General features: G+C 33.1%; 1 protein-coding gene across 1 annotated transcript in view; it reads left to right on the top strand.

Moving 5' to 3' along the window:
- The window catches only part of LOC145286385 (chitin synthase chs-2-like), a 49,428-nt gene that overhangs the window by 17,495 nt on the left and 11,551 nt on the right, over positions 1-20,382 (top strand). The window contains exons 5-8 of the mRNA XM_080135313.1: positions 3,032-3,242; positions 4,420-4,620; positions 9,836-10,230; positions 17,740-18,541. Coding sequence (XP_079991439.1) covers positions 3,032-3,242; positions 4,420-4,620; positions 9,836-10,230; positions 17,740-18,541 — 1,609 coding nt within the window. The remainder of the gene's footprint in view (positions 1-3,031; positions 3,243-4,419; positions 4,621-9,835; positions 10,231-17,739; positions 18,542-20,382) is intronic.

Here is a 20,382-nt window from a genome sequence, read left to right as displayed (position 1 = left end):
GAATAAACGTAAAAGCTTTCATGATATACTCTCTTTCTGCCTCTGTTCGCTTAGCTGACTCTTTCTTTTCCGCCATCCTCGAAATAAAGAAAAACATATAAATGTGCGAATTCTATATTTCCATACCAATAAAAAAAATCCCGCTCATTTGAAATGATCAAGTTAGCAATCCCGTGCAAAAGTGCCAAATTCTTATAGAATGAGAGATATTAGCTTATTGTGTGAGACAGTCATAGGATATAGACAGGACTTTTCCAATATAAGAAACGTGCATGCAAAAGTGGTAAATCTTTGTAACGGTGATACATTTTTTATGGAATTCAATTTACAGCTAGATAATCTAGAGATTTCTGTAATAAGTTAGAAATTAGGCATATGACTAGCGCTCCGTTCCAACCAAGAACTAATGGTTAGGCAGAACGATTTGTGAATACGTTTAAGAAATATTAAGAGAATCAATCAGAATTTATTGATGAACTTCAAACTCGAGTACAAACTCAGGAAACCTATATATTCCACAATAAATATCAGATCAACTGATCTTTAGTAAAGCAATATTTTTGTATCGATACAAAATCTGAAATCACGTAAAAATCAATTCAAAGATTATAATAATCAAAATTTTATCTGGAAACAGAACATTATTAAAAAATGATTAGGAAAATATGGACGATTATATTTATAGCCAGGAGTAATAAGGTTAAATATATACGGCGAATTAACACACCGTTTCTCATTAGATCACTGAAGTTAAGCAACGATAAGCCTGGCCAGTACCAGATGGGTGACCATTTTCAAAGGCTATGCACTGTATGTACTGCGCCGAGTCGTATTTGCAATTGGATAATTTTCTTTTCTTTCCAAGTTAGTTCTTTTGTAATTTTTTTTTTTTTTTGGATCAATTGTGCACTGCAAGAATGTTCTTTTAGAAGGGAGTAGTTTCTTACTAGAATCATTATTGAGTTGGAAAATTATTGCATCACGTTTTCCAAACAAGTAAATAATACATCATCGGCAATCAATTCGAGGGCGATCTTGCTTCTGTCGACATGAAACATTGTTCTGTTCATTCCTAGGTGGTTCACCCTCCCAAGTTTTGCTCTCTCTCTCTATCTCTCTCCCTCTCTCTCTATAATATATATATATATCATATATATATATATATATATATATATATATATATATATATAATATAATATATATATATATATATAAGTGACCTTGTTTATCTGAAGAACGATCTCTACCAAACTCCTTAGTCAATTTTTTGTCTACAGACTTGAAATTATATATATTGGGGGTTGGGGCAGGTAGCCAATAAAAATAGCTACTAAGCGGTAAAAAAATTTTTAAAAATAGCTATTAAACGGTAAAAAATTAAAAGAAGATAGCTACTAAGCCGTAAAAAATTGAAAAAAAAAATAACTACTAAGCGGAAAAAACTTTTTTTAAAAAAAGCTACTAAGCCGTAAAAAATTCTTGGCCTTCGGATTAAGATCAAAGTGTAGTATCTGTTCTTCAGATGTTGCACTTCATTTCTTGTTCTCTGTCAGTGGAGGAGAAATCCTCCACGACTGAGACAATTTTTATTTTTGTTCCTTTTCTCCACATTAAAAAACGACCCTGGTGTCTAATTCTGTCCCGTGGGGAGGCATTGTAAATAGGAACATTGTATTTTTATTTATTTACTGACAGGCCACCCGGTGTTGCCCGGTCATAAAATACGCATAAATATTATATTTTAATTCATACAGAAACTGAGACATGTGCATACGAATATTATGGGTTTTTTTCTTTAACAGTTAATTTCTTGTAAGTAGAAAAAAAAGAAAATACTCGAGCTGAGATCGAAACCTAAACCTAAAGACAATGAGTCTTGACAATCTTTAAAAAGTGTATTCGAATCCAATTATTTTTAACATAATGACCCTGTCATGTGAATCATTTTCGCATGCGCATTCGTAAAACAGTTAGCAAACAGATAAAAAAAATCCGATGACCCACCCACCCCCATGTACCAATTTTTTTTAATTTTTACCCCTTGGCTGCCTTTTTCTGTGTGAAAACTGTTTAAAAAAAGTTTTCTACATATCTGAATACCTTATATACCAAATTTCAAGTGTACAGCACCAAAATTCGCTGAGTATATAGGTTGAGAAGTGTCCTCACACACACACGTTCTCACTTTTATAGATATACTAGACTGCTCGTGACCCGTTGGGTCAGTATGTTATATTAGCTATGTAATTAATGTGTGAGCGTGACACTTGTTGCGTAAAGAAAATAGTTTTTTGTGACATAACAGAGACATTTCTATGAAAGTATATTAAAATGAAAAAAGAATATAGATAGATTTCTATGAGTCGTTATGTTTATAATTGTTTATTTTTGAAAAAAAACTTACACCGATTGTAATTATAAGTGGTTTGCCATACTTATAGGTAAATGTGCACTGAAAAGATACCATAATACTTAAATTCACATTTTTATATATCTTTTAATTTAAACGCGAAAAAAAAACAATTGGGACGCTGAAAACGCACACAGTAAAACAATACGTTTTATTATCGCGTTGATTATTTATTTGTAACGCAATTTAAAAAAAACATATTTTTGGGGTATTTATTTACGTTCGTAGTGTAGAAGAAAATGTATGAATGTTTTTTAAAAAAGGTGTCTTAAAAAATGGAGAATAAATTACAAAAAAGAAGGCGGTGGTTAAATCGCCGTTGTAAAACGCTCTTATAGTTGTCAACTGGTTAAAGTAGATTTATTTGTAAGAAAATTGCGTTAAAATAACTTAAAAGTAATACGGAAATGAACGATGTAAAAAAAATGCAGAAAGTATTAATAATTGTTAATGGGATAATTTAATTGCGAAAACACCCGTTACAAGGTTATTTGAGTTTTATAATTATATCAGCAGGCAGACGGAACAGGTTATTTGAGTTTTATAATTATATCGATAGATTAATTTTATTTTTTTAAGTGTTTGTCATTGATTATATTCTTCTGACATGTATTTTCGAAGGTGATGTATATGTACTATTTCCTGGGTCATCGGATCTACTCGGAAAAAGTGTCTCCTAGCGTGAAGAGGGTCCGTTCACGCAATACATTCTTGCTCGCCCTCGATGGGGACGTAGATTTTGAACCATTAGCCGTACTCCTTCTGGTCGATCGTATGAAGAGAAATATAAAAGTGGGAGCAGCTTGTGGCAGAATTCATCCGATTGGAACAGGTAGGTGTCTCCTTCTGTCTTCTCTGTGAGAAGTGAGGGCGGTGGGGAAAGGAATATCCAACAAATTTGCTGATCAGTCTAATTAAAAATCCATATAGAAACATCCCTCTGTCAACGTAAGAATGAGCCAAAATGTTAGCTTTACTTCCCTACGCTTTTAAATTATATTTCTTTTAGTTTTTCTGTTTGTCTGTTTGTCCGTTTCACTTTTCTCAGTAACTAATGGGCTGATCAGGCTTAAAATTTGCATGAACTTTTCTTATGGCATGGTACTGCGAACTAAGTATTGTGGTATCCATTTAATGCCCAGTAAGAGATTAACAGAGACTAATAGCGATTAGTATTTAAGCTACACTTTTCTCAGAAAATACTGAGTCGATTTGGCTGAAATTTTGTATGGACCTTTGTTAATATAAGGTGCAGCGAACTAAGTATCATGGTATTCATTCTATGCAGAGTTAGGGATTAATACTGATTAATAATGATTAGTATTTAATGCAAAAATGAACACAAATTTAACCATATTCAGCCATCAGTTTGGCATAAAACACTCATCCTAAGTCAACGTATGTCAATAGAAAATAAATAAACCAAACTGAAGAGTTATAAAAAGTGTCATTTGTTTTACATTCATAACGCAAATAATAATTTTGATAAACACAAACTCATTTGTAAATAATACATACCTTGAAAATGCTGCTGTCAAACCTGGCATAGTTATATGGAATAAGTCAGAAAGAGTGGCAACCTTAGTTGAAGCGAGTGCCCCTAATGATGGAGGTCTGAACAGAGCTGAAAGAGAGAAGCAGACCAAATATCAAGGTCTCATGTATGATATGAAAAGAAACTAGAATCTTAGAGAGATATCAATCATAGCAGTTATTGTAGGTGCCACGGCGCTTATGAAGAAGAAGAACTTGAAGTTCTACCAAACTAATTTTCCTGGTGAACCAAGTGCAAGAGAGATTCAGACAATTGCACTTAAGGGAAAAACGAAGATACTAAACAGAGCTCTCGACTTGTTTCAATAAAAAGCAGCGCAATGTTGGCAGCTGGTTTGACCGCCTCATAGCCAGCATTACAATCTTCAAAGGAAGAAAATTAAAAAGAAAAAAAAAAGAACACAACCAAGAAAGCTCGATTCTATTTACGGAGAGAAATATCTGTTTCATTTTAGGTCCAATGGTTTGGTACCAGAAGTTTGAATATGCAATTAGCCATTGGCTTCAAAAGGCAACAGAGCACGTGATTGGTTGTGTGCTTTGCAGCCCCGGTTGTTTCAGTTTATTTCGGGGTTCAGCATTGGCTGGTGACAATGTTTTGAAACGATACACCACTCCTCCAACGGAGGCCAAACACCACGTTCAATATGACCAAGGTAAGTGCTTTTGTGTCTTCGCTACCAGTTAGCATATAGGATACGAATATCTTCGTGATCGTCAATGTCGTTTCGAAGAAAGAGTTGTGCAGAATGTTTTGTGGGGAAATTAACATGGTTGTACTATTAATACTCATGGCGTTTGTCTTTTCTTTTTCTTTACATTTTTACATATTTTTTGCAGTTGAATTATTTGGAACTAATAGGAATTAGAATATAAATGCATCAGTAAAAGACGTAATTATTTGGCTTGGCGTGTGTGGGGAGTTTGGATTAGACAAATTTACATAGTCGCGACACTGGACATGTGATGTTTCTGTTTTATTAAGTTGCCCGACGAGGACTTGTGGTCTTGACCGACCATCTGTCAGAAACATTAACATGTCCAGTGTCGCGACCATGTAATTTTATCCATCTATCTATCTATCTATCTATCTATATATATATATATATATATATATATATATATATATATATATATATATATACATATATATATATATATGTATATATATATATATATAAATTACAATTAAATTTACCAAAATGATCCAAAATGATAAAACTAAAGTAAATTATAAATATTAAAGAATGAATATTTATAAAGTAATCTCAACCAGATGTAAAAACTCGATAAAACAAAATAGGAGATAAAGCTTTAATATTAACTATTTGTTCGTATAAATATATATATATATATATATATATATATATATATATATACATATTGAATTTTTTATACAAACATTGATGGCTACATATGTGCATACATGTTTCTGTAATCACCTGCGTTGCGGGATTACGTCTTCAGGCCAATAATTATCGTCGAGAACTGATATTTCAAACAAAAACATTTCCTTATTTCGTTTACAAAGTTAGAATGTAACATGGGTGGGGGTTATGAGCGGGGAGAGGATAAGTGAGGTCTTTGAAGATAATAAACCTCTTCTTTTTTTACTTCCCTTTTTTTATATTCCTTTTTGAAGTTTATCTATTCCATCTTTTGGTTTTTACGGTATAAGGTACTTGGTAATTTAGTATTTTTGTCTTGCGGTCAATAATTAAAAACATTCCTCATGGCTATTGAGTGCTGACCGGTGTATTTCAATTCACACACACATACACACACATACACACACACACTATCTAGAAGCAAACATATGCATATACCTATACTCAGGAGTGAATATACACCGCTCGCTGTATATCACTCACACACGCACTGAAAACAGACAATAACTATAAAGATAAACAAGAATAAAATTAAAATAAATTAAATAAATAAATAAATAAAATAAAATAGAAATAAAACAAAAAATAGAATAAAATAAATAAAAAATAAATAAAAATAAACAAACTCCGAAAGTTATCATCCTTCTCATGCATACATATATATAAATACACGTATAAACACCCACACTTTGATACGCCCGTGTATATATACACACATATACACATATACACATACATAGATACATAATACACACACAGTTACAACATGTTTATATTTATACTTGCATACGCAGTTATATCAATGCACGGACCCTCAAACACAGACATCCATGTACACACCCGCATATTATATATTATGACTGTTATTATGCCAAAGCTAGTAGTATTTTTATAATATTAATAATATTAATAATATTAATAACACTAACAATATCGATAATAAGACTGTCGATCTGGAACTTTTAAAATCAAGCGACTTTAACATATAAATGTATATTTGTACAGAAATAACACATTTAGTCGACTTTTTAAATTTTTTTACCGCTTAGTAGCTATTTTTATCGGCTACCTGCCCCCCAACCCCCCCCCATATATATAATTTCAAGTCTGTAGACCAAAAATTGACAGAGGAGTTTGGCAGAGATCGTTCCTCAGGTCACTTATATATATATATATATATATATATATATATATATATATATATATATATATATATATATATATATATATATATATATATATATATAAGGGTACTTTGTGTTTGTGTATGTGTGTGACGTCGTTCCCTATGGATTCAAAAACGGCTGGACCGATTTTTCTGAAATTTCACACAAGGGTACTTTATGTGCCTGGCAGTGTTCTTAGATAGGTTTTGTATCAGAATGTCTTCGATAAGTGTCGATAATTGATAATCGAGTTTATCTGATGAAAGACGAAATAAGCGATTGTGATTAAAGATAGCACCTTACGCAGTGCATTTGAGAAGTGTTATTACCAAACAAGCCGAAAGGCCCGGCATATAAAATCAACAGTAGGTTTTGTATATGACAGGGACGCGTCTGAAATTAATGTTTCTGTTGAGAGTACAACTGAAGTATGATATTCGAGTTTTACATTTTAAATTTTAATTCTTCCTGCTATATATATATATATATATATATATATATATATATATATATATATATATATATGATTCTTTGAGGAGGACAAAATTTATATTATACAATCATGAAGGGAAGACAAAAATTCATGATTAAATACGTTAAAATAAAGTAAGCGTTAAAATAAAGTAAACGTTAAAATAAAATTAACGAGGTGAACAGAATAAAAAGGGGGAAAAAGAAAATGAAGGAGTCAGCTGACCGGTTTCGCCCTCACTTTATCAAAACTGTAGAGGGATTTGAGTGAAGAAAAAAAAGGAAAGATACGAATGGGAATCGAAATTATGTACAGATAAAAATAACGTTGCGTTATGTATGGGGGGGGATAGGGAAAGCAATTGAAATAGCAATATAACGTTGTATTTCAATTGCTTTCCCTAATTTTTTTCCCATACATAAAGCTACGTTTTTTGGGATTTTTTTTTTCTTGTTTTTTATTAAATTTTCACCCCAAACAAGGCACATTGCCACTTTGGTGTAGGGGGCTACTATCAGGGGCAGCAACTGCTGTGGCACTATGTTGTGATTTGGGCAGGAAGATGTCGGTTCACGTTACATTTGAACTTCTGCATGTCAGTACAGTTAGGGAAGCAGGGACCTGGAATGGAATTCCAGAGTCTAGCCGTTCTGGGGAAGAAACTACTGGAGTAGAAAGATCTTCTACATCTAGGGATCTCTACAGTGTGGGGGTGGGATTTAGCTGCCTGTCGGGTTTGTCGTTATTTTTATCTGTACATAATTTCGATTCCCATTCGTATCTTTCCTTTTTTTTTCTTCACTCAAATCCCTCGATACAGCTTTGATAAAGTGAGGGCGAAACCGGTCAGCTGACTCCCCCTTTTCTTTTTCTCCCTTTTATTCTCTTCAGCCCGTTAACTTTATTTTAAACGTTTACTTTATTTTAACGTTTTTAATCATGAATTTTCGTCTTACTTTCATGATTGCATTATATATATGTATATATATATGTATATATATATATATATATAGAGAGAGAGAGAGATAGAGAGAGATAGAGATAGAGAGAGAGAGACAGTTAACCTTCCAAATCTAGATGCATTTACTTTACACTCGTAGTCTTTTATTCATATGTTAACATTGAATCTTACACGTGTTTTGCTGAATAGCTGAAATTCACCAAACAACTCATCAGAGACAGATATATGTTCGTCGGAAAAATAAACAGTTGAAGATACTTTTTACTTTGGAATATATATATATATATATATATATATATATATATATATATATATATATATATATATATATATATATATATATAAAGGGAAGACTTTTTATAATTCATGATTCATAAAACACGTTCTTCAAAAAAAAAAAAGAAAGAAAACGGAGTCAGGAAAGGGAAAGAAAAATAAAGGGAGGAGTCAGCTGACCGGTTTCGCCCTCGCTTTCTAAAAGCTGTATCGAGGGATTTAAAAGGGGGAAATCGAAAATATGTACATTATTAGAATAAAGTTACGTTGCGTAATGGGTAAAAAAAAAAAAAAAGTGGGAAGCGATTAAAATAAAGCAACGTTATTTTTCGAAGATTCTAGAGGTTAATCACGCTCAAACCTAAGAGACGTTCCCTCTGTTTACAGAGAGAAGGTTTCCGAAACTGAACGTGAATAGTCTCTAAGATCTTTAGATGGAATGTTGAATGAGCAAGATTCAGGATTGAAAATGAGTTCGTGCTGAAGTTCGATGCACATGACGGGTTTTTAATGAGATGCTCAGCTATTGAATATCCGTATGTGTACAAACATTTTTTCTCAATTTTGTCTGTGCCTTAATGTAAACGCAAATACTAGGAACAAAGCTGCTATTCCGAGAACTCCGCCTGTGAAACTGCTTTGCTTTTCAACTGATTAAAATATAGTCATCGTCAGTTCCAATGTAAATAATTTCTTGTTGAGCCATCCACTTAAATAACCAAATTCTACTCAGTTTCTACCACCAAATATTACTATGCTCTTGTCCCGGTGACAAACGTGCACTTATGAAACCCTTATCTTCGAGTGGCATTCGAAGTGGGGACTCCCTTGTAAAAAAAAGACTAGTTGAGATTGAATTCATCTCATTCTAACTCATCAACACATATATGGTCAACTCTATATCGATCAGACTTATTGTTTGGATGACATGACAGTGTATCCGGTGATATCACTGTAATGTTGGAAAATTTACTGGGTTGGTGTCACCAGTTAATTTCCTTAAATAGTATGCATAATCTTACCTGGGATTTGAGTTCGTTTGTTCGTTGATCCTAGAGGTTAATCACGCTCAAACCTAAGAGACATTCCCTCTGTCTACTGAGAGAAGGCCTCATCAACCGAACGTGAATAGTCTCCAAGATCTTTAGATGGAATGTTGAGTTCGCACGATTCAGGATTGAAAATGAGTTCGTGCTGGAGTTCGACGCACATGGCAGGTTTTTAATGAGATGGTCAGCTATTGAAGGCCCGTATGTGTTGACAAGTACGCCCATTGTATGTCCCATTTCTGACTTTTCTAGGTACTGTATTTTTATCTTTTACTTTGACAGTGCTCGATACGTAAATAAATCTAGATAGTTTTTGAAAATATACATATTCAACATATGGACAATATTTTATATGGGAGTAAATGTGGTATTTTGGGGAGTGAAATGATTCTAGCTAACAGTAAGATAGTTTATCCCAAACAATACTTTATTTTTTTTTTCTGTTGTACACTTGTTTAATAGCGAGGTTCTACTCTTTCAGTGGCAAGTTTCACAAAAATGATAATATTAATTCCTTAAACTTTTTTTCCCTCTTTATCTTTCTGTTTCATACATTTAGGCGAAGACCGTTGGTTGTGCACGTTGTTGTTACAACAAGGCTTTCGTGTCGAATACTGCGCAGCGTCTGACGCCCTCACCCATTGTCCCGAAACCCTTTTTGAATTCTTCAAGCAGAGGAGACGTTGGGCTCCATCGACCATGGCCAACATCATGGACCTGCTTTCTGATTGGCGAAACGTCCGCCGTAAAAACGACAGTATCTCGACGCTCTACATCTTTTACCAGATGTGCCTGATGGTCACCTCGATCCTCACACCGGGTACCATATTCATGCTTGTAGTCGGCGCACTTCACTCGGCCTATGAGATCAGTCTCACCAATTCCCTGATCATCAATTTGGCACCGGTGATTGTCATCATGCTCCTGTGTTTTGTCAGCAAGGAGGATACACAGGTTAGTGAATTTGCATCATTTTCTTTAAAAGATTCTTTTTATTGTCCGCTTTGTAATCTAGGGAGATCGCTTATTCCTTCCCCCCCCCCGTCCCACCCGCCAATGCTCACACTTGACCTAGAGCTTTCCATTATTCTTCAAATTAAGGGTTCTTAGAAACCGTGAGATATTTGCAGAGGCCCCAACGACAACTATTTTTTAAACTCATATTCACCTTCCCAAAAAGGTACGTTGCCACTCTGGTGCTACCAGATCAGACTGTCTGAAGATATTGGCTTCCTCACACGAAATGCACCGAACATTGATGTTTTTTGTTTTTCTATTTCCTTTTTGCAAAACTTAATTATGTTTTGCAAAACTTAATTATGTTTTGTAAAACTATGTTCTGCATAAACAAAACCAAAAACAACAAGCCATATTTTCCCCCTTTTCCTTCTTCCTGTCTGCTTTCCTAACTTAAAATGTGCCAAACATTAATACTGTAACCCTCTTCCCTCTCCCATTGCAAAACTCATTCATGTTCTGCAAGGCATGGAACAAAAACGATAAAATCTACTATAAAACCCTACAAACTAGCGATTGAAGATACAAAGAGCTTGAAGAAAAAATAAAACCTTCTACAAAATAACTGGACGCAACATGAATACTGTTTCCGAAATAACTAAATTCGGCATTAAATAACCCAAAAATGGTTGATATGCCGTAAAATAAACCAACCAAACCACATTGTCACTAAGCTATTAGGACCATGTCTGCAGGAACACCTTAAGTAGGGAGTTGAGCAGTGAGATGTTTGTTTACATTACATTTAAACTTTTACGTGTTAATACAGTCTGGTAATCAAGTAAACATTGATTGAATTCTATTATTTAATATTTCGAAGGAAGCAACCAACTCTACGGTGAAGGGGTGGGATTTTGCTGTTTGTCGGGTTAGTTGGTGGTTATTTATGTCGAGTGGGCACGAGCTTGAAAAACAGGGTGCTAACGGGTTAAAATTAAAAAATTTGTACGTGGACGTCATCGGATTTTTATCTGTTTATCAACTGTTCCATAAATGCGCATGCGTGAATCGTTCACATTATGTTAAGAATAAGTAGGTTTGAAAAGACTTTTAAAGGCGTGTCAAGCTGGTTTAATGGTTATCGTACTTGACTCACTGTTCTTGGGTTTTGGTTCCGATCTCAGCTAAAGTATTTTGTTTACTTATGAGACGTGAACAGTTTAGAAAAAATCTAATGCATATATTTCCGTTTCTTTCCGGTTTTTTATATTTCATTTTTTTTTTTTTTTTTTTTTTTTAGGAATTTAACGTTACGTTTCATACAGGCGAACCCCAAGTACACATACTAGTATACGAAAAAAGTAAATATACGCCTTTTCTTTTATTAATAATGAAAAAGGCTGTCAGTGAATCCTGATTGACCTAGGCAAGATAATGTTAATTATATTCCCTCACTGATATGTACTCCTCAAATTGGTGTGCACAGCTGTCACCCAAGGAGGAAGCTTCTTGTGATGGCATTACACAAGAAAGCCCGCAGACAGTTTGCTGAAGACATGTCAACAAAGCCCATAGATTACTGGAACCATGTCCTTCGGTCTCATGAGACGAAATTCAATTTGTTTGGTTCTGATGGCCTTAAGCATGTGTGGCGACGATCAGGTGAGGAGTACAAAGATAAGTGTGTCATGCTATAGTCAAGCATGGTGGTGGGAAAAGTAAAGTCTGGGGCTGCATGCGTGCTGCAGGTATTGGAGAGTTATATTTCATTGAGGGAAACATGAACTCCAACATGTATTGTCAAATTGTGATGTACTGTGTGTATATATATGTGTGTGTGTGTGTGTGTGTGTGTGTGTGTGTGTGTGTGTATATATATATGTGTGTGTGTGTGTATATATATATATATAGTTTTGTATATAGATTTATATATATATAGTTATATATATTTTTATATATTATATATAATTTTTATATATATATATAGTTTTATATATATATATATATATAGTTTTATATATATATATACAGTTTTATATACATATAGTTATATATATGCATATAGTTTTATATATGTATATAGTTTTATATATGTATATATATAGTTTTATATACATATTATATATATGTATATAGTTTTATATATGTATATAGTTTTATATATGTATATATATATAGTTTTATATACATATAGTTAGTTTTATATATGTATATAGTTTTATATATATATATATATTATATATATATATATTATATATATATATATTTAGTAAAACTGGTAATTAGTAAAAAAAACTTGGAGAGAGTGCTCAATACTACTGCAGAGCAAATATGTGTTTTATTTTTTTATTACCATTTTATATGTTTGGCTACATATGTTTCCGTAGTGGTAGTAGGAAGGCAGACTCTAACCCGTACCGTGAAGGAGAAAAACGGAAAAAAAAAACCTGACGTCTTTGCTGTTATGACAACGGGCAAATCTAAAGTTACGTAAGTTTAAATTAAGGCTAGAGAATCGAAAAGAGGGGATAACATTCGAAAATATCGACGAAAAAAGCGACCCCTCTCTGTTGAAAAGTGCTCAGTTGAGGGTGAAGAAATTAATGTTTTTAGCCAATTTTCGGTATTTGTCGTCAGAAGGGTCGAGCTTCAAAACGATGCTGATCTTATGAAAATCTGTCGCCTCTGTCGAAAATTTTAGGCAGACATGCAAACATACATACATACATACATACATACATTTATATATTCGTAGCACAAATTTTCGACCCAAGCCGATTAAAAGGCTTGCCCTATCTTTAAATACCCTTTATATAAAATTTTAAATGTTTAGACCAAAAATTGTCTGAGTAATTTGGTAGAGACCACAGATGTCAATCTTTTTTAATTTTGACCCCTATTATGACCCTTTAACATTTATTGTTTTGGTCTCAGATCAAGTTATTAAGTTAGATCCGTGTCCAAGGAACCTATATCTAAAATTTCAAGTGTTTAGACCCAAAATTGTCGGAGGAGTTTGGTAGAGTTCCCAAAGGTCAAATCGTTGAACTTTGCCCCCTTAATCGCAAAATTTCTGGCCAAAAAACGGTCACATCGATTTTCCCAAATCTCAGTAACCTGTATATTAAATTTCGAGTTTGTAGACTAAAAATTGACAGAGTTATTGCGTGTACACAAACACACTTGACAGAAAATTGACAGAGTTATTGTGTGTACACAAACACACACAAACACACACACTTTTATAGATATATAGATAGATAGATAGGACCCAATATATAGTAATGATTTTAAGTTTTAAAAAAAATGGGTCGTGCCCCACCATCGAGAATCGAAACCAAAACGTTTAGCTTACGATTTACTTTGTCTTTGGACGTTAATGTCTGCACAATGAAGATATGTTTGCTGCAGGGCTAAAAATTAAAACATGAATAAATATCTCTTACGCCACGCTTGCATATTCGTAATGCCGTCGTTCGACATTTACCTGGCAAATTTCATCTTTTAATTTTCATACTTTTGCACCGATTCCCCTGGCTAAAACCAAAATATAAAGTTTTGCATGCGTTCGAATACCCTATATATGAGATTTCATGTCTGTAGACCAAAAACTGACAGAAGAATTTTGTAGGCAACATTTTTAAACAAATATATCTCCGCATACATAAATACAGGGTGACCCAAAAAAACGGGCCCCATCTCTAATTAGGCCCCGTTTCTTAGTGTTTAGTCCGAATGAAATGAAACTTTGGTCATAACTAGTTTATTATATTCAAAGCATCACATCAATGTTTTCAATAATTTTATTTTAGAATGCTTTTGTCATTTATTATTTTATTTATTTATTTATTTGTTTTATTTGGGGGGGGTCACCCTGTATATATAGAAAGAGGTTTCTGTTTACTATAAACTATTATCAAATATTGTCAAAGTCAAGTAAACATCTGACGAAGAGACCTTTCTCGAAATATTATATTACACGGACATACCACCAGACCGACTTTCCCAGGTAACCACTGTGAAAATATAAATATACTGCGTATATGAAATATGAATATGTACACATGTATTTATAAGTTGTATTAATAAATTTCTCACCTGCTTCAGCTTGTGTCTTTCCGTTACTTCTGCATTGTACCGCCTTCTACAAATCCATTTAACTACATACTATACAATGCTTCAAGCAAACTACACCCACCTCTTATATATATATATATATATATATATATAAATATATATATATATATATATAAATATATATATATATATATAAATATATATATATATATATATATAAATATATATATATATATATATATATAAATATATATATATATATATATATATATATATATATATATATAAATATATATATATATATATATATAAATATATATATATATATATATATATATAAATATATATATATATATATATATATATATAAATATATATATATATATATATATATATATAAATATATATATATATATATATATATATAAATATATATATATATATATATATAAATATATATATATATATATATATAAATATATATATAAATATATATATATATATATATATATATATATATATATATATATATATATATATATTCAGACGATATCAAAACATCGTTAAACTCACTACTCGTTCAAGCAGCCGCCAATAGCGTAATGGTTAGGAGCCTTGACTGCCGTACAAACGGTCGGGTTTCTATCCTGGCTTGAGGTAGTTGCCTGTCTAGCCGCACTGATGAGCTGTGAAACAGCGAAACAGTACTGTATTTGGATGAAATCCCCTCTAGTCTTTTTTGGATGGAATAAAATAATAGGGGTCATTACTTTTGGAATGCTCCTCATATATATATATATATATATATATATATATATATATATATATATATATATATATATATATATATGAGGAGCATTCCAAAAGTAATGACCCCTATTATTTTATTAAAATAATAGGGGTCATTACTTTTGGAATGCTCCTCATATATATATATATATATATATGAGGAGCATTCCAAAAGTAATGACCCCTATTATTTTATTCCATCCAAAAAAGACTAGAGGGGATTTCAAATTGCATTGTTATGATGGTTGTACTTATGATTTCATGACCTGAAAGCTTCATCTCTCTATTGCAGATGTTGACGGTGTGAGACTCTAAAAAAGAAACCTCGGTTATGGATGTGTGTCTGAAGCAGATATGTGTCATTGAATTCCTAGCAAAAGTGCATTGAGAATGGTCGTGACTATGTAGAAAAATAAATTCTGTAGCACAAAAGGTCAATCGTCTTAATGGTACCACTTCCGTCTTTGTAGCCTTTCAACTTTTGGAGTTTAAAAAATTAGGAGGCTTTACATTTAGAGCACTCCTTGTATATGATCTTTGTGATGATGCCACAAATAAAAATCTTGGTGCTAAGTCCTACTGATAAGTCAATCGCCAAAGTGTCCCCGCATATCAGTGCATGGCAATAAAATGAAAACTATTGGTCATTCATGGATGAAACTTGGTGGAGAACTTGGATAGACAAGTTTATTTGTACAAAATATGGTTGAAGAAGGAGGTCTGGAAATTTTAACGGGTCACGCCATATGAAATTTTGATTTTCATAAAGTTTTGTTAATTTTGGGGTTTACTCTCGACAGGATCGTAACTTTCACTTTCTTTATCTTGTTTTTTGTTCTCACAACAACCCAAGTTTGCCCAGTTGTACCGGAAAAATATCCAGTAAATAAAACGTTGTTTCGTAAATCGTTAGGTGTATCAGAATTTTTGTAGGAATTTTTGACACCCCTATCACGAAACTGCGAATAAAATATAAAAAAAACTCGTAATTTCTCTTTTAAAAGTGGGTTGTTTATTTTCTTTATGGATTATACTTCCAAAATAAACTTTTAAAGTTGTTTTAAAAGTAATAGAAATAGTTTTTTTGTTTTTTTTTTAAAACAGTAATGAATTTTACGAACTCAATATTTTTCAATTTTTAAACTTTAAAAATCTATCAAAATTTTTCTATTGATTCTATTTTTACGATATTTTCAGGGTCAATGTGAAATTTTTAAGCTCTTTCCAATAAACCGAATATAATATTTTAGACAAACTTTTTTTTTAATTCACGCCCCCCTCCCCATTTTCAAGTATCTATTAAAAAGTAAATAATCAATTTACTCACCAAAGTTTTATATATCACAAATTGAAGAGAAAAGGTCAATAAATAATATATTCAAATTTTAAAAAAAAGTAGTGTTTTTTAGAAATTTACCTGTAAAGTTCGAAGTTTAAAACTTTTTTTTTTAACCACGTTGTTTGTTTTTTCTTATTTTTTTTAATGAAACCTTGGTCCTTGCTTCTTTAATTGAAAAAAATTAGGGCTTGAATTACATTTTTCGAGTAGTTATAAGCTTGGAAAGACAGGGGGGGCGAATAATTCACGCCTCCAATTTTGAAATGTCTATTAAAAAGTAAATAATTAATTTACTCACCAAAGTTTTATGCATCACAAATTGAAGAGAAAAGGTCAATAAATAATATATTCAAATTTAAAACAAAAAAGTAGTGTTTTTTAGAAATTTACCTCTAAAGTCCGAAGTTTAAAACGTTTTTTTAAAAAAAAAAACACGTTGTTTGTTTTTTTGTTTTTTTTTTAATGAAACCTTGATCCTTGATCCTTTAATTGAAAAAAAAATAGGGCTTGAATGACATTTTTCGAGGAATTATAAGCTTGGAAAGACGGGGTTGAATTCACTATTTTTCAAGAAATTTCTGACACACCTAGTAAATCGTCATTTTTTTGCATTTTTTTTTTTTTTTTTTTTTGCATTTCCATGCACCAAACATGGATATGAATATCACTAAAACATCCGCTGGGCCATAAGCTTCATTTCTTGCCTGGGTGGGTTGCCGGTAGGTTGAGATAAACTGCATCACACACACACACACACACACACACACACACACGCACACACAGAGTAAATCGAATTAACTAAGGGAGATAATAACTTCCGGTGAATACCGGAAAAATATCCAGTAAATAAAACGTTGTTTAGTAAATCGTTTTTTTTTTTTTTTTTTTTTGCATTTCCACACACCAAACATGCATATAAATATCACTAAAAGTCCGCTGGATCATAAGCTTCATTTCAGTACTTACTTGCCTGGGTGATTGCCTGTAGACTGAGATAAATCGCATCACACGCACACATACACTCACAAACAGACAGACAGTAGGAAAATTTATAATAAGGTATTCTATAAAGAATATTTTTGACAAAAGAGGAAAATTGCTGTTTTCTAGACCAGAATCTATGTGTTACAATTATCATTTGCTGGTTTTGTTTTTGTTTTTTTTTTTTGTTTTTTTTATTACCTTAGAGTAGTTTGGGCTTTTTTTTTTTAGCTCCTTATATTAAGTGGCCTCGTACCTTGTCTGGAGCGATTTCTATTTTTTTAAAAATTGTATATTTTCTCTTCTTTTTCGTTTTGTAGATTCAATTTGCATCTGTGATGTCATTGTTATACGCCATTTTCATGATGCTCGTCCTGGTTGGTCTCATGAGAGAAATCGGCACGTACCTGTTCTGTTCTGACACCACCGTGCTATTCTGTTTCGTGACCGGCACCTTCACGTTGGCAGCGATTATTCACCCTAAAGAATTCTTCTGCATTGTACATGGTCTTCTCTACTTTCTTCTCATACCCTCAATGTCCATCATGCTGATGTTCTACGCCCTAGGCAATCTGCAGAACATCTCGTGGGGGACACGCGAATCCGAAGCAGAACAGTTAGCTAAGGCTAAAGAAAAAGCGAAGATGATCGAGGCTTCAAAAGAAGGTGATGCTCCAAAAAAGCGGAAACAAAGTACACTAGACCGTTTTAACAATTTCTTTGTGGCTCGTGACAAGACAAAAAATGATGACCATATGGAATCAGAATACAACTTCTCCTGTGGGAATATCTTTCGCTGTTTGTGTTTTCCGAAACATTCTCAAAATGAGGAAAAACTGCTTGAACCTTTGCTGAACAGGTTCAATGACATGATCCAAGAGCATTCATTGGAGTTTGCCAAAATGATCCAAACTAAGCAAGAAGAGAAACTAAAGGAAGCCTCGCTTACAAACAAAGATGGTGAAACCAAAGAAAACACCGAAAAAATACATGAAGACAAAGCTGAGCAGACGGCATCGACGAATGGTGAGAAATTTGTGTTTTATTATCTCGTCATGTATTTTATTTTCTTTCCGCATAAGTTCAATTATTTTTTTATTTTTTTATACAAATTCTCCACTTGTCCTCTCGTCTTGATGACAACAACAAGCTTCTGGGACTGGCCTTCACTCCTGACCTGTAATGGAAGGCTTACATCAAATCTGTTGTCAATCTCACTGTAAAAATGGTTGCATCATTCTACCACTCCAGAATGTGTCCCACTCATTCCTCTATCTGTTTAAGAGCCAAATACGAGGTGCGTTAAATAAGTTTGCAGACTTTTTTCGTATGGGCACTTTTATTAATAGTACACACACACAAAACTCTAGTCCTCTTCAAAGTAATCTCCTCTGGCTGCAATGCACTTATTTTACCGTTCCAACAACTTCTGGAAGGCCCCATGGAAGTCCTCTTGCATAAGTGTGTCAATGACCCTCGTCAGCCTCTTTCATCTCCTTAATTGTCTAATAACGACAGCTTATAAGGTTTTACTTGAGCGTAGGAAATAACCAAAAGTTACAGGGAGCAAGGTTTGGACAATAGGGAGGGCGGAAACTGTCTTGATGCTCATCTTGGTCAAATAGTCTGTGACAAGGATGAAGCACCCTAAGGACAAACTTTGCACAAATTTTCCGCATATTCAGTTCCTCATGAATAATTGTCTGACATCAAACTATGCACTTAATGTTTCTATAGACACAGGACGTTCCTTATCCAAGTAAATCTTTATTTGGCCAATCAACTCTGGTGTTCTTTCTTACTCCCCCCCCACACCTTTCATCATTCCTCATAGACTCCCTACATTCCTTGCTCTTATGCAACTCAAAAACTGATGCTCGCTTCATGCAAGATGGTCCAAAAGCAGTCTAAAGAATTCCATACGTTTCTCTGGCATTTTTTTCCAAGTTTAAAATGCATGTCATTTTTCTGAAAAGTCCTTGTATCTAGATTGCATTTTTGAAATTCATCAGCTATGACTATCAGACTTTAGTAGGGTGTATTCCAATTCCTGCTGCAGCTGTTCATTTGAATCATAAAAATTGTTCAGTCATCTCATTAGATGTACAGCGATAACATACTGAAGTTTCAAACATCTATGACAATTTTAAATGCCTGTACGAAAAAGTCCGGAAACTTATTGAAGGACCCCTATACATCGTAAAATGAAGTACTGTTGCCACATCTCGAAGTGTGTGTGTGTGGGGGGGGGTCACTTAGAGCATTCTTTTCTGTTTTGATAGGGTTCAAAACCTACTTCAAAACCTCGTAGGTGATTTTTTTTTCTTTTTTCTTGTAACCTCTTGCTCTATCTCCGCTCTATTGTTATCTTCATGGCAAGTGCTTGACTAAGTTTCGACCGATAGTCTCCTCTGCAAAACATTCACAGCAAACCCTCGTTTAGCTATAACCACTGTCAACAATTTTCCTCACTCTATCTGTGCATAAATCTAAATGAAAATTCCATGAGCAAAGTTTCTTTCCTAGAACTGCCCGCCTGTGGAACTCTATACTGTGAGGCTGCTTTCCAGCTAACTAAAACATGATCGTCTTTACATCCAATTCAAGAAAGATTTTGCGAGCCAATTTCCACCAGTACTCATCACTATGCTGTTGTCTCCCTGACCACCTTACATCCATTAACCCTTATCCTCGAGTGGCCTCCAAGCCTTACTAAGTGGTGACTTCCTTATAAAAAAAAATAAAATAAATGTCAAGCGTGATTGGTAAATTCAACAACATTTGAGAGTTGAATTTACAAATAACACTTGACATTTTTTTCTCTTACAAGAAAGTCGCCACTTATCAAGGCTTCGAAACCACTGGAGAATAAGGTAATATTTTTTTATATATATATATTTTTTCTTTCATATATTTTTATAATATTTTTTTTTTAGAATATAGTAACATTTTTTTATTTTTTT

The sequence above is a fragment of the Euprymna scolopes genome, chromosome 10 (assembly GCF_053919585.1).
Source record: "Euprymna scolopes isolate OS-2025 chromosome 10, ASM5391958v1, whole genome shotgun sequence".
Classification (NCBI taxonomy): Eukaryota; Metazoa; Mollusca; class Cephalopoda; order Sepiida; family Sepiolidae; genus Euprymna; species Euprymna scolopes.
Note: the sequence above shows the minus strand (reverse complement) of the source record. Positions and strands in the feature narration are given on the sequence as shown.